The 16,303-nt window shown below is 31.3% G+C and overlaps 1 protein-coding gene across 3 annotated transcripts in view; it reads left to right on the top strand.

The window, feature by feature from the left end:
* The window catches only part of cyc (basic helix-loop-helix ARNT-like protein cyc), a 96,219-nt gene that overhangs the window by 47,187 nt on the left and 32,729 nt on the right, over window positions 1-16,303 (top strand). For all 3 annotated transcript variants that reach the window (XM_033341417.2, XM_033341416.2, XM_076628061.1), the window contains exon 5: window positions 442-679. In XM_033341417.2, the coding sequence (XP_033197308.1) occupies window positions 442-679 (238 nt within the window). The remainder of the gene's footprint in view (window positions 1-441; window positions 680-16,303) is intronic.

The raw sequence follows: 16,303 nt of genomic DNA, 5'->3' as shown, positions 1-16,303 counted from the left end.
TAAAAACATACAATTTTCCAATTTAAATCTGGATTTAGAAATAATTTTCCCCACAGATATTCTTTGGATTTGCAAACTAATCCGTTTGAGACGGATATTTCTTTTGAAACTAACTATATTTCATTTTAATTAAAAACAACGTACACATATCGGAGATAGTTTTTAAAATAGTTCATAGTTCATATCATGGAATCGCATGACTTCATATAAATGGGTTTCAGTGATGTTAGGACACCTCTAACAATTTAGCAGTGTTTTTAAAAATTACTTTCAGCTATATCATCTCATTAGACTGAAAAGGATTAAGCATCAGTATAAAAAAGTGCAAAAGTTCATTTAGTAATGAGAGCTATATTGAACCTAATTCATACTACTATCTTTCTCAAAATCACTGAATCATAGAATATATGCTAATATTTTCTGTTTCGTATTATCTTCTAGGCAAAATCACAGCGAAATCGAGAAAAGACGAAGGGACAAGATGAACACTTATATCACCGAGCTTTCAGCGATGGTACCGATGTGTCACGCGATGTCTCGTAAACTCGATAAACTGACCGTGCTGAGGATGGCTGTGCAGCACTTGAAAACCATATTAGGCGCTGTTACCTCATACACGGAAGGTCATTATAAGCCAGCGTTTCTCAGCGATCAAGAGCTTAAGACGCTCATACTTCAAGTGAGTTCGATCAAAAATTTACTATCCCTTCACCAGCTGATCATAGATTTTCATTCTAGAAAGTTTGTTATTTAGAATGTCTGATGTAGAATGTAGATGATGTTTGGTTCAATTTAATTCAAACAGGCCTATCATCGAGCTATAGGTGTTTACAACTTCATGGAAAATTTAGATATACAAAAATAACCAGGACATATACAGGGTGGTTGGTAACTGGTAGTACAAGCGGAAAGGGGCTGATTCTACGCGAAAAAAGAAGTCGAAAATATAGAATAAAAATTTTTCGTTCGAGGCTTTGTTTTCGAGAAAAGCGACTTTGAATTTTCGCTCGGTACGCGTGCACTTTATCGCGTCTCGTTATAACGGATCTCACTGTAAATCGTTGCCTCGATGGAAAAATTAAAAAAAAAAATTTTATTCTATATTTTCGACTTCTTTTTTCGCGTAGAATCACCCCCTTTCCGCTTGCATCACCAGTTACCAACCATCCTGTATAATATATAAAAAATATAGAAAATGTTCAAAGTAAAACACTTGCTATAATATTTCAGGAGTAAAACAAACATTTCTTTAGATTCTATATTTTACAGCTCTACTGTAGTTCGTATAAATATGAATTTATATAAAAATTCGCTGCTTAACTGTTATTCTTTGGAAAGGACGATAGAAAAATGCAAATTCAAATTCATGCGAACAGAACTAAAGAAAGCGGAGATTTCTTTCGCATATCACATATTATAACGAATATTTTACATTGAAAATATTTGATATATTTTTACGTATTATACACATTGTGTGTATCGTTGTATCTTCAAATGTCCCATAAATACTTCAAAATCCGACATCTGTCTATTATATTTTGCGATTTTTGTAGCGCTGATCAGGCTACCCGATGTTCTTCTCTTGTTATGATTTTAAACTGATAACTTCGTATAATTCTGCAAATTAATATTTTTAAAAAAGTGACAATAAATAACACTATATAATAATGAATTACACGCACGTGTGTATTATATCCTTAGAAATAGAAATCTTAGCAACATCGCATCATTTATTTCACTGAATCTAAAACTTAATGAACTGAATCGAATGCAAGTAAAATGATTAAAAATTGAGACATTGAAAGCAATAGCAGACTAAATCACACTGCTTCTAAACGTGAGATTATAGTATTGATTTATTTCCAATAAGCTGTATTAATCATAGAAAAGTGACGGAATTCGTTCTTTCCTAAATAAAATCGAGATAATGTGATGAAATCAATTGTGGTGCTGAATATTTCCTGTTTACTGTCTATTTTAGACAACGAATTACTCAGATTGTTGAGTATCGAGATTAATCTGCCTTTACTCTCAATTTGTATCCATATAAGTGAAGTTACTGGAAATCATTTGAAATCAAGTAATGTAATTTCAGGTATTGTTACCATACAAAGAAAGTTACTCAATTTAAAATTATTCTTTGAAATGGAAAATAGATATCTAAAGTTACGCATATCTAAATTTGAAGCACAATCAGTTTACATACAGAAACTAGTTTTAGCAAGCGTGAAACTAGAAATAACGAAATAAATTTTTGAAAGATCGTAGAAATATAACCGCAAGAGTATATCAAAGGATTACGACCTCATATAAATAAGCAATGTGACGTTGTAATTTCACATCGATGACCTCGTGCGATTCAGCAGATGAATATTTCTAGTGATGCAATGCAGACAAGTATACAAACTCGCTATTACATGCTTGCGTGTTACATCATTAGAAATAGAAACATAAACCTGTCGAATGCGAACAACGTCACTAATGCGAAATCGCAACGATGTCTTTCATCGCTTGTCGACGCTGGAAATGCTATAGTATCGATGATTATAATCGATCATTACCGATATACATATTATTGATAACTTATCAATAGACTATAGTATTTGTGCATTTTCAGGAAATTTAAGGTTCCAAAAATCTACAGAATGCATATGGCATGCAAAAATATATGAAGCATTCAAAATAAAGTATTATGATGTTTAGCAAACACTTAGTAGATAGAACTTATCAATAGATTATAGTATTTGTGCATTTTCAGGAAATTTAAGGTTCCAAAAATCTACAGAATGCATACGACATGCAAAAATATATGAAACGTTGAAAATAAAGTATTATGATCTTTAGGAAATACTTAGTAAATAGAACTTATTAATAGACTATAGTATTTGTGCATTTTCAGGAAATTTAAGATTCCAAAAATCTACAGAATGCATATGATATGCAAAAATATATGAAACGTTCAAAATATTGTATTATGATCTTTAGGAAATACTTAGTAAATAGAACTCATTAATAGACTATAGTATTTGTGCATTTTCAGGAAATTTAAGGTTCCAAAAATCTGCAGAATGCATACGACATGCAAAAATATATGAAACGTTGAAAATAAAGTATTATGATCTTTAGCAAATACTTAGTAAATAGAACTCATTAATAGACTATAGTATTTGTGCATTTTCAGGAAATTTAAGATTCCAAAAATCTACAGAATGCATATGATATGCAAAAATACATGAAACGTTGAAAATAAAGTATTATGATCTTTAGGAAATACTTAGTAAATAGAACTCATTAATAGACTATAGTATGTGCATTTTCAGGAAATTTAAGATTCCAAAAATCTACAGAATGCATATGATATGCAAAAATATATGAAACGTTCAAAATAAAGTATTATGATGTTTAGCAAACACTTAGTAGATAGAACTTATCAATAGACTATAGTATTTGTGCATTTTCAGGAAATTTAAGATTCCAAAAATCTACAGAATGCATATGATATGCAAAAATATATGAAACGTTCAAAATAAAGTATTATGATGTTTAGCAAATACTTAGTAAATAGAACTCATTAATAGACTATAGTATTTGTGCATTTTCAGGAAATTTAAGGTTCCAAAAATCTACAGAATGCATACGACATGCAAAAATATATGAAACGTTGAAAATAAAGTATTATGATCTTTAGGAAATACTTAGTAAATAGAACTCATTAATAGACTACAGTATTTGTGCATTTTCAGGAAATTTAAGGTTCCAAAAATCTACAGAATGCATATAATATGCAAAAATATATGAAACGTTCAAAATAATGTATTATGATCTTTAGCAAATACTTAGTAAATAGAACTTATTAATAGACTATAGTATTTGTGCATTTTCAGGAAATTTAAGATTCCAAAAATCTACAGAATGCGTATGATATGCAAAAATATATGAAACATTCAAAACATGAATTATGATCTTTAGCAAATACTTAGTAAATAGAACTCATTAATAGACTACAGTATTTGTGCATTTTCAGGAAATTTAAGGTTCCAAAAATCTACAGAATGCATACGACATGCAAAAATATATGAAACCTTCAAAATAAAGTATTATGATGTTTAGCAAACACTTAGTAGATAGAACTTATCAATAGATTATAGTATTTGTGCATTTTCAGGAAATTTAAGGTTCCAAAAATCTACAGAATGCATATGATATGCAAAAATATATAAAACGTTTAAAAGAAAGTATTATGATTTTTAGCAAATACTTAGTAGATAGAACTTATCAATAGACTATAGTATTTGTGCATTTTCAGGAAATTTAAGGTTCCAAAAATCTACAGAATGCACATAATATGCAAAAATATACGAAACGTTCAAAATAATGTATTATGATCTTTAGCAAATACTTAGTAAATGGAACTCATTAATAGATTATAGTATTTGTGCAATTTCAGGAAATTTAAGGTTCCAAAAATCTACAGAATGCGTATGATATGCAAAAATATATGAAACATTCAAAACATGAATTATGATCTTTAGCAAATACTTAGTAAATAGAACTCATTAATAGACTACAGTATTTGTGCATTTTCAGGAAATTTAAGGTTCCAAAAATCTACAGAATGCATACGACATGCAAAAATATATGAAACCTTCAAAATAAAGTATTATGATGTTTAGCAAACACTTAGTAGATAGAACTTATCAATAGATTATAGTATTTGTGCATTTTCAGGAAATTTAAGGTTCCAAAAATCTACAGAATGCATACGACATGCAAAAATATACGAAACGTTGAAAATAAAGTATTATGATCTTTAGCAAATACTTAGTAAATAGAACTCATTAATAGATTATAGTATTTGTGCAATTTCAGGAAATTTAAGGTTCCAAACATCTACAGAATGCATATGGCTTGCAAAAATATATGAAACGTTCAAAATATTGTATTATGATCTTTAGGAAATACTTAGTAGATAGAACTTATCAATAGACTATAGTATTTGTGCATTTTCAGGAAATTTAAGATTCCAAAAATCTACAGAATGCACATAATATGCAAAAATATATGAAACGTTGAAAATAAAGTATTATGATGTTTAGCAAATGCTTAGTAGATAGAACTGTTCGACTCTCATTTCTTTAGTTCTGTTCATAATAATATAGGGTTGTGTAAACATCTGCAGTCTATTTTAATAATACTGTAGTATCGTAAATATAATAATTAGTTTACTAATAATAAATGGATTAAACAGAAAACAATGGTTATTTAACATGAACTAATCGTAACAAGGTATTATAATTAATTAACAACTCTCGTTAACACAGATTGAACTCTCTCTCAACAACGCTAACAACACTATCTCGACAACGCAATCCAGACTCCCTGGCTTCTCAACTCATACTGCCGTTAATTCGTTTATGTCTCTTAGCAACCCTTTGTCTTTTGTCTTAGCCTCGTATCTTTTGTTTAAGCCCCATCATGCACATGCTCAGCAACCGCTTGTTTATAATTCGCACGATATCCCCCCCCCCAGGCACCTCGTCCACGATATCACAATACTTTGTATATGTTGGTTATACAGGGTGGTTGGTAACTGGTGGTACAAGCGGAAAGGGGGTGATTGTACGCGAAAAAAGAAATGGAAAATATAGAATAAAAATTTTTTTTTAATTTTTCCATCGAGACAACGATCTACAGTGAGATCCGTTATAACGTACCGCACGCGTACCGAGCGAAAATTCAAAGTCGATTTTCTCGAAAACAAAGCCTCAAACGAAAAATTTTTATTCTATATTTTCGACTTCTTTTTTCGCGCAGAATTGTACCACCTTTCCGCTTGTACCACCAGTTACCAACCACCCTGTATATTTAAGATATCGCTAAGGTGCATAGCATGACCGGCACAAAATAATTGAAGCAGAATGTAAGTCAAAAGTTTGGAGGCTACAACTTCGAGAAATAATAACTTTTTTAACCCTAAGATGCTATATGATCTTGAATTCTATAAACATTTTTTGCTTCTCCCTTAAGCGACTTGGGATTAAGTAAGTAATTATTATGTTCATAGTATTATTCCTTTACGGTATCGAAACTATGATCAAGTATGCCTAAAAACGACAGTTATAATTATAATATTCTTATTTCTCGGAAAAATGTAGGATAAAGTTTGTTTCCCCAAAAAAGCAAAGTGTGTTGTAAACTTCTGAACGGCAGTGTACACTTTACGCGGTCAATTAAATTCAATTTACCGATATCTCAATATCAATATTATCAATATAACGAGCTGTTCATAAAATTTCGAACTATCAATATTTATTAATAAGAAATCAGTATCATTAATAGCCGGAGATTAAATACTACAAGATGAGAAAATACAATAGATGACCATGAAAATTCGGCAAATAAAATATTAGAAAATTTCTTCCTTGATCGTTAACGATTTCAAAATATCGTCATTAAAAAGGAAAAAGGAACTAAATAAAAAGGTACTAATAATGATGACATAATACGCATCGAGTTGCGGTTGATAGCGTTATTACGACGATTGCAAAAGGCGCGCGAGACGACTATCGTTCAGCTAAAAGTCTGAAAGCGACCGATTCCGACGATGAGATTATACGCCATTACTGATTCCGTATTCGGAAAACCAGATAGCAGATACGATTGTGCATACCATTCAGGTAAGACTTCCTGGTATTTCAGAATCACTTGCGTAATTCGAATAGCTCGATTTGTACGCCGCACCGCGCCGGCGTACAAGATACGCTGACAATTTCCTTGAACTTTTTCATCCGGTGGAATGATTTTTCGCTATAAATCGCCTGTTTTCTCGATAAAAAAGCTGACGCGGCCGATTTACTTGGCGGTAAAATTGCAATTTTCTATCAAAGGGTGATTCGGTCGCGATCCTTTACTCGAATCGTTTCACTTTCCTCCTCGTTGGTGAGTTCGGTTTCCCATGCGAGGTCGCATGTGTGATCGCGTTAAAGCCAAAGTCATTAATCCGCTAATTGGAAGTAATGCGGGGGAAAAGTTTTTGCGTCACTTGTAAAAGGCCGTCCGTGCGTTTTGCAATCGGTTCGTATGAGACTGACTCTGTGTGTCTAATAACCGTGTGGCTAACCTTTCTCCAGCGTGCTACACATTTTTCACAGAGATCGGTCTCGTGACGGGTGAAAGAGAAGGGTTCGAATCATGTAGATGTGCAATTACGCCGTTGATAATACGTTTGCTGTTGCCGTTTACATCGATCGCGCTTCTGATGATCGATTATCGACGGATTTCGCATCACCAAACAGGTTGCTATTTGTTAATAATTCCCGCGGAACCAGCGATCTTTGTGGCAAATATTCTGCAATTAAACTAGGAAATCATATTGTTATTAAATTACGGATCCATACGCAACTTTGTATTTTTATGAACAGAAATAAACGAAAAATAGAGTTTGCGCAGAAATTTGTTTTATTCAGTAATTGTCATAACGACTACAATACTTTATACGTTTTACATATTTTTACGATATACATTCTATGTTTCCTTGCATATTTTTATATATCTATTAAATTGTTATACATTACTATGCAAAATACTACTACTAATACTACAAAATAATACTAACATTGATAACTGATCATATTTTTAAGAAATGTTTTTCCGCATAATGTTATATAAAAGCGAATCGTTAGATGTTCACTTTATGGTGTCACTTGTTTTGTAATTTTTCCTGCTTCGCAAATTTTATAGGAACAGGTTTAATAAATGGAATTGTAGATCGAAGATTCTAATATTTAATAATATTTTGAATGATATTTTAAAATACTAAAAATAAATAGCATAGAATAAGTTGATTGAAAAATTATTTGACAAAGTTTTCGACGAAACCAAAGCAGATGTGTTCGACGTATCAATTACTTCGAATTAAGCATTTTTCTAAACAACACTTTTTAAAAAGCAACAGCTGATTAAAAATAATATCAAATACCTTTATATTCGTTTATAAAAATAAAACATTTCCGTTTGGTAGATGGTCTGAGACTTTCGTATAGTATTAGGTTGTCCGAAAAGTTTCTTTCGTTTCATAAGGTGATAATAAATTTTCTTTTTTTTTTTTTATTTAATTCTTTACATTCACAATTTGTCCAGTTTGGATATTTGGTTAAATTTTTTAGCTGTTTGATTATCATGTGGGTATCCCCAGTGGGATACCATCTTCGTGTTTGCTGGGTTGTGTCCTTTGGTGATAATAGATGAACGACAATTTCTGTTTTGTATTATTTTATAGAATTAGGTATGGTCCATTTCGTTCTATTTCTATTATTATGTTCGTGCGTAGTTCAATAAACTAATATAAAACAAAAGATATTGTGCGTCTATTATTTCCTTATAAAACGAAAGAAACTTTTCGCACAACCTAATACTATACGGATCATTACGATAGAAAAAAGGAATATTATCTTACTTTAAAAAGTAATTACTTGAAAATCGTTCGCGTAATTAGTTAACTAATAATTAGTCTTGGGAATTTTTGAGTTATTATTTGGTTTTTACACGACATAAGAATAAATATCGGGCAAAACATAAACTTTCATAACGTGTTACATTACCCGTCAGTTAAATGTTAATTGAAGCACATTTTTATCGCAAATGCGATAGGCAAATATGGAATAGAAAAAATTTTATTATATAAAATATATAACGAAAAGCTTCTTTTATAAAAGAACAAAATAGAAGATAAGAAAATATCTGCAGCAGTGAAGAATCCAAATTATTTAGTGATTCTCAATGTGATAGGTATTAATTTAGATTAGAAGTAATATCATACGTGTACAAGTATACATACATACGACTTTACCTGACTCGTAGACCAAAATCTGAAAAGGAAAAAGTCTTTCTTACTATTAATTTAAGTGTCATGTTTGAACTTTTCAATTCTATTTCCATTATTTTATGCTTATGGTGGTTATAAAACCACTTAATAAATTTGTTTTATAAATCAAAAAGTATATGATTTTTGTCCTCCTATTTATGTACGTTATACGTACTTGTAATCTAGTTTATTAAAAGAAATTTATATATATTTATATATAAAGAAATTTTTAACGATATCGGGTTCTAAATATACAAAAGCACTGTATATTGATAACAAACTTTGCAACAAAGCCTAATCAAAGATAATACTTCAATTTCTAAGAAAAAAAAGATATTAATCGTAGTTTTAAATACTAAACTCTGAAGCGTTTTATATGCAACAAAGATTCGATTTTGTCATCGAGCTCCTGTTTTTTATTCAATTTTTTAACATATTAATGTTTAGAATACCGAGTGGATAAACGAAAATGTTCATTTCGATAAAATCATTTAATACTGTATACATAGCAATTATCATTATTAATAGTATTTTACGTGTTAATTGTAAATTAATTAAACTGATAAACGAAAGGTAACTCTTCCTCTTATCTTTGTGAAGTATAGTTATCTTACTATTTTTATTACTTATCCACTTCCTTTATCACGGGTGACTCGTATTGCTTAGCTGGTTAGTCTATTATACTATTCTTAATAATAGAATGTAACGAATTAATTTTTGTACTTTTGTTACGTGAAAAATCTACAACAAAAATTAGCACCATATGAGATAACATTATATACATATATATGTCGGGTTATCGTTAGACCTAGGGCGTGTAACATATCTTCATTAGGACAAGCAATTACAATTATAAGTACAAACGTTGATTTAACAGAGTTTGACAATTAACCGTGGTGATTAGACACTCTTGATGTCAAACACAATGTTCTTAGGTTCAATATCCACGGTCAACGGGGAAAACTCTTTGTTCAATAGAATATATTTTGAAACACAAAGTGACGTTAGCTGTGACGCACGGTATCTTTCTGACTGACTGACAAGACGATGCGTGCAAACTCTCCAAGGTGATTACAAGAATAAAAGACTGATACGATCACATTTGTCAATTGCATATTGACCGGGGATATCGACAAAATCCCAGGCGCCGTTACTAGGTAGACCCGCGTAGAGCCGTCATAGCTCCTGCCCGGGGCTTGTTTGTTAATACAACGTGTGTCTCACAATATTGGCACGTCTCTGTTAGGTAAAAACGTTCGTCCCGTAACCGTGGCTACGTTCGACGACCAGTTGTGTCACCTCGAGCCCAAGCCCACTGTCGCAAATCTCGGGCAAACATAATCAGATCGTATCACAACTACTACTTCTAATTTCTGTTATTTAAGTACAGCTATAATAAATAGTTTAGACCAAAGTATCGGGGGTCTTCCCAAAATTCCAAAAGAAAGGCCCGATGTTCCTTCATCTCCGACAGATATATATATAATTATATTAATAATATATAATATATACCACATATTGTTATAGTTAAGTATGACGTAAAGTTAAGTTGAGTACGATTTAAAAACAACCGACAAGGTTTAGATTAAACTAGATTTTAATTCATGCTGCATTTTTATTTGAAACAATAAATCTTGTAAGATATCAATAATTCATTTTCTAGAATGATCAATGAATACTTTCAGTAGCATAGTTCAAGGTTTATGTTTAGCAGAAAAATTTTACATCGAATTATAATCTTCGCAAGTCATTTTGAAATTCTATAAACTTCTAATATTGCTCAAAACCTGCGTCAAAATTATATAATATTTTCTAATTGCGCTCGTCACCTAGGATATCATCAATTATTTTATAATTACCCTCAATATCTAGGAAGCTAGCAATTATTTTCTAATCGTTCGCGATATCTAAAAACTGCCAATATCGGGGAAATTGTGACAGACTCGAAATATCATTTTCTGTTGTTCTCAATACCTATGCATTTACCGATTACCCCCCAATTATTTTTAACGCCTAGAACATTTTTTAAACGCTTCTTTGAAATTCCATGAATCCTTAACTGAACACCATACTAAACTCAAAGTTATGAATAATTTCGAAATTATTAAACTGGGGATGTTTGTGCATTTATAGAAAATTTAAATGCACTTACAAGAGAATCATCAAAATAAGTGATTTCGTTACGATATTAGCGGATGAAAGAAATTTTTATGTAAATTCCATTTTCTGATCCGAATTTATAAAAATCTGAGTTTGGTTAAATCCGCAGTTTACTATTAATTATTCTTAAGACTTAAACAGTCTTCGATTATTTCTTCGTTATCCTCAATCCTCCTGCATTCTTTAAATTTTCGAACAAATCGTATTTTCCTATCATTAGAAAATTTCGTGAGTTTTGAAGGAAATAAGAAAGAATCGTTACTAATTATATAAATTCAATAATTAATAAATAATACAATTAATAACTATTAATTTCTCGTTTAAATGCTATGAAAAAAATATTCTTACAACATGAAGTGTCCTTTTCTTGGTTAAAGCGAGAGGAAGATTGAACAATAAAACGTTCAAGGGCCGCAACAGGTTCATATCTTTATTCTAAAAAATCCTTTAGTACCTTTCTTTCGTATCTCTGAAGTTTAGTATGTAAATTTATCAAGACTTTTCTGTACATCCAGTAGATAGCTATGCCAAAATAGACCACTGATTTCGTTAAAACGTTTTCGACGCCAGGCAAGCTTGTGAATATCTCCCTTGATCCTCAAACGACAAAGACCGAGTCAATTTTGATTCATGTAGGATAGTTTACGTTTATTATTTCCTACGTTACATTTACATATTGTTACTTTATCAGACTATATTAAATTTAATTGTCACATAAGGGTAACAAACTTCTTAATTCTGTTCTTCGCTTTATCGCTACAAAGTAAAATAATCAACTCTCAGTGGAATAATAATCCAGTTTCCACTGAACGAGTGTTAAACTCTTATCCAATTTCCAAGCTAAATCAACTAACAAAATAAACGTCTCGTAACAAGTAACATGCATATAACGGTATCGTCGTTTCGGGTGCAGAGATGCAGCTGTACAGTTGTACAGAAACTGCACAACGCGTACGTCGATCGAATACATCGCTTGCGAGTCTCGAAACTTTAAGAATGAGTCTCGTAAAACGGAACGGGCATAGTTGCTTTTCACTCTAGATTCCGTCACGCGACTGAGCACAAAGTTCGTGTCGGTGGCTGGTGAGCATTTTTCATTGTCGCGTACTAGTACGTAGATAGGTTTATCTTTTATCGGGACTTTCCTTTGCTCTATCCCGACCGGCTCGACTAAATATTCGAACGAGTGACCACACCCGGCATACCAGCTCAGATCGACACCGGCTCCATTATTATCCGCAGGAACTTTCATTGTGAATTGCTCCACGTTTATTACCGCCGTCGATACCACTAGTATCCGGTTCACGGATAAATTAACATTTCTACTGTGCGACGGACGTTAACTATAAACTCTGCATCCTTGACGGTTGAGATCTTGACGTTAAGTTTCAAGACAATAAAATCGTTCAAAAACTTTTTATCATCGTATATTGCGTGATGATCGGAACACCCCAAAAAGGAAAAAGAATAAAACCTAAATAGGGAATTATTCGATCCTTTAAATAAAAAAAAGTATTCTTTATAATATTTAGACGTTAACTATAAACTCTGCATCCTTGACGGTTAAGATCTAGACGTTAAGTTTCAAGACAATAAAATCGTTCAAAAACTTTTTATCATCGTGTATTGCGTGATGATCGACCACAGATGTTTGTGCGATATCATTTTTTTATTAATATAACACCCCAAAAAGGAAAAAGAATAAAACCTAAATAGGGAATTATTCCATCCTTTAAACAAAAAAAAGTATTCTTTATAATATTTAGACGTTAACTATAAACTCTGCATCCTTGACAGTTAAGATCTAGACGTTAAGTTTCAAGACAATAAAATCATTCAAAAACTTTTTATCATCGTGTATTGCGTGATGATCGGACCACAGATGTTTGTGCGGTATCATTTTTTTATTAATATAACACCCCAAAAAGGAAAAAGAATAAAACCTAAATAGGAAATTATTCGATCCTTTAAATAAAAAAAAAGTATTCTTTATAATATTTAGACGTTAACTGTAAGCTCTGCATTCTTGACGGCTAGGGTCCAGGTACTTGCTGTTGAACGACAAATGATTTTTCATTTCCAATGATTTTAAAGACAATAAAATCGTTGGAAGATTTCTTCTTAATGTATAATGCGTGTTTGCATTCGAGCATGACAATTTGATTGCGCACGTCTGTACAATTTGATATCTTTGTGAACGTAACTGAAAAAGAATAGAAGGTAGATAGAGAGTTGTTTCGTCCTTTACATATTGCAATAAGTACTTTTTTCTTCATCAACTGTATGGTTATTAGTAACGGATATTTATTTTATTAGGATACAGCTATTGCTATATTATTATATTCTTTTGTCTGTTATTTTGGCTTCTTTAATGAATTCGAGCAAATTATAAATTTTATCGTTAGCAGAATGAAAAGTTAGAATTGTAACTGGATTACCATACATATAACATCTAAACTACAACATATGAGTTGCGGTTTTATAGGTACAGCACTAGAAAAATTTATAAAAATTGTCGCAGATACAGCGAATTTAATTTTGTTTAAACATATTAATATGAAAATACAATTTCTAGATGTACACTCTCGCTCATAAATATTAGGGTACTTACAGAAACTTAAATAAACTAAAAGAATCATTAGGAGATTATGAAAACCTTCAAGGATTATTATCTCATTCGAAATAATAGAATAATACTATATTATAATAATAATAATTTCATAATTTGCAATAATAACAAAATTTATCTTTCTCTTTTCATTATCTCTGCCTCATCTTCGTGTCATTACTTTGACCAATTTTTATATAATTTACCTATTTAATAGGATTCAATTTAAACAATCGTAGGAATCCACATTGTATAATTATTATGATTTATTATGCTACGGTAACTCTTCCAAATAGCTTTAATTTTTGCTACATACCTACATAGTATATTAGATCACAACTACTAACTAATTAATAATTATTTTCATGGTAACGTAGATTAATTTTCATATTTTATATAGAACTAGCAGGTATTCTAATAATAATAATGAAAGGGAATGTGTATTCTCTGCCGATAGGTTTGTAGGGGATAATCAATAGACAGAATTTTCAGTTAATGGCAGAAAAATAACGTCTGATATTTAATCAGAATCGTGATCAAATATGGATTTATTGGACATCAAAGTATTAAACGGGAATTAAGTTTCTTTCATCCAGGCATTTTTGTTTATTAACGTTTTATATCAAAGAGCATCATAACATGCAATTATAGAGATACGCATCTTCAGCCCATAAACGTTACAACATCTTTCCGAGGAGTAATAGGGAATGCAACTTATCTCACGGGACATCTGCCGATTAAATTGATTGATACTGCATCATAACCATATCTGCGATGCCATTTAAGTTCTACAGAGATTTTCTTATAGTTCGGTGTTTAAACGAAACAAATTTATTTTCATTTTATTCAAAGATATTAATTGCGTAACAAAGAAATTGCTACAGAATATTATTACAGAAAAAAAATCATTGTGCATTGTACGAATGATTCTTTTCGTCAACTCTGATATCTTTATCTTACTTTATATGTTATTTTTATTTTTTATTGCAAATTTTTATTTTTATTCTAAATATGGTACTAAAACTCAGTTCTTGTTATTGTTTTCGAAATTAAAGTTTTAAGAAAGTTGGTAGGGAAATTTGTACAGGATCTTTTATGTTACTTTCAATAAAAATCATTTATATGATTAATACTTAAAGACAGAAATCGTGCAAACAGCAAACGATATGTCAATGATAATTACAATGATAATGAGAATCGAATCACAATAATTATTGATCCATTTTTTCAATAATTTTTTTAATTAAATTATAGAGAAACACATCTAACCTCGATAGCAAATTTTATCGTTAATCTACTAAATTGTATACTTCATATTTGTACTATAATAGGCGAGTTATGTAATGAGTTAATATACAGGGTGGTTGGTAACTGGTGGTACAAGCGGAAAGGGGGTAATTCTACGCGAAAAAAGTCGAAAATATAGAATACAAATTTTTTTTTAATTTTTCTATCGAGACAACGATCTACAGTGAGATCCGTTATAACGAGACGCGACAAAGTGCACGCGTACCGAGCTAAAATTCAAAGTCGATTTTCTCGAAAACAAAGCCTCGAACGAAAAATTTTTATTCTATATTTTCGACTTCTTTTTTCGCGTAGAATCACCCGCTTTCCGCTTGTACCACCAGTTACCAAACACCCTGCATGTCTCGAAACGATGCCAGATATCAATCCACGATTTTTTAATAAAATGGAATAAAAGCTGGGTAATCAATTTTGATCAGATAAACTGCCAGATGAGTAAACTCTGCGTTCAAATTTCTTTAAGTAAAGTGACATTGTTTGTTTTATTATTTATCCGGCTATTGTCACATTTAGTAACATTTATTTAGAATATTTTATTATTCTATATAATTAAGCAACTATGATGGCGAATACTCTCTGTAAAAATAAATATGTTCTGCATTCAGAATTATTTTATTAAATGTTCAGAATAACGTGACACGTTGAATATGTACAAATAGTATGAATAGACACATTACGTCATTTAATAATACCATTTGAGAAAAAATGAACGGTATGTGTGGTTAGTAGAAAATTGTTTATTAGCAGATACATTAGATTACAGCAAGACTTTCATCTCTCATGACACGGTAGAATGAATTTGTTACACAACCTAATACAATCACGTTAAAATGTAATTTTAATCTCAACTTAGGTCTTCCTGTGTTTAATCGCATCAAAAGCAAATAACGTTTAATTTCAACATTCGTTTCGACATTCTTCACTCCACTAGACAAACTAATATCTTGAACAATTACCTCCTACAACCATTAACGAGCAAAAATAAAACAAGGGAGACTAGGTTTAGCAAGAAACAATCGGTTGAAATTGATCAGACATCCGGTACGACGTGTACAACTTTTGCTTGTTATCCTGAAAGCCCGACGCGCATGGATCCTTATCGAATGATCGCGATAGTGCGAGAGCAGCAGCGCGTCAATGTTCGTATGCGTATCGTCAATCTCCTTGGCAGGTAAGCCAGCCAGACTAAGTGCGTTGTCGTTGCGTAATCGACATTTGCGAAGCCTGTGACGATATATCTTCGGTTCTATACAACATTCATTAACGTCCGTACGCCCCTATGTACTTAAACCAGTCCATTCGCCGTTACGAGATTTACACAATTTACATGCGATCGAATTTCACGTTTGCGATCAGGATGAGTC

The sequence above is a fragment of the Bombus vancouverensis genome, chromosome 1, assembly GCF_051014615.1.
Source record: "Bombus vancouverensis nearcticus chromosome 1, iyBomVanc1_principal, whole genome shotgun sequence".
NCBI classification, from domain to species: Eukaryota; Metazoa; Arthropoda; class Insecta; order Hymenoptera; family Apidae; genus Bombus; species Bombus vancouverensis.
This window is presented reverse-complemented; position numbering and strand designations above follow the sequence as displayed.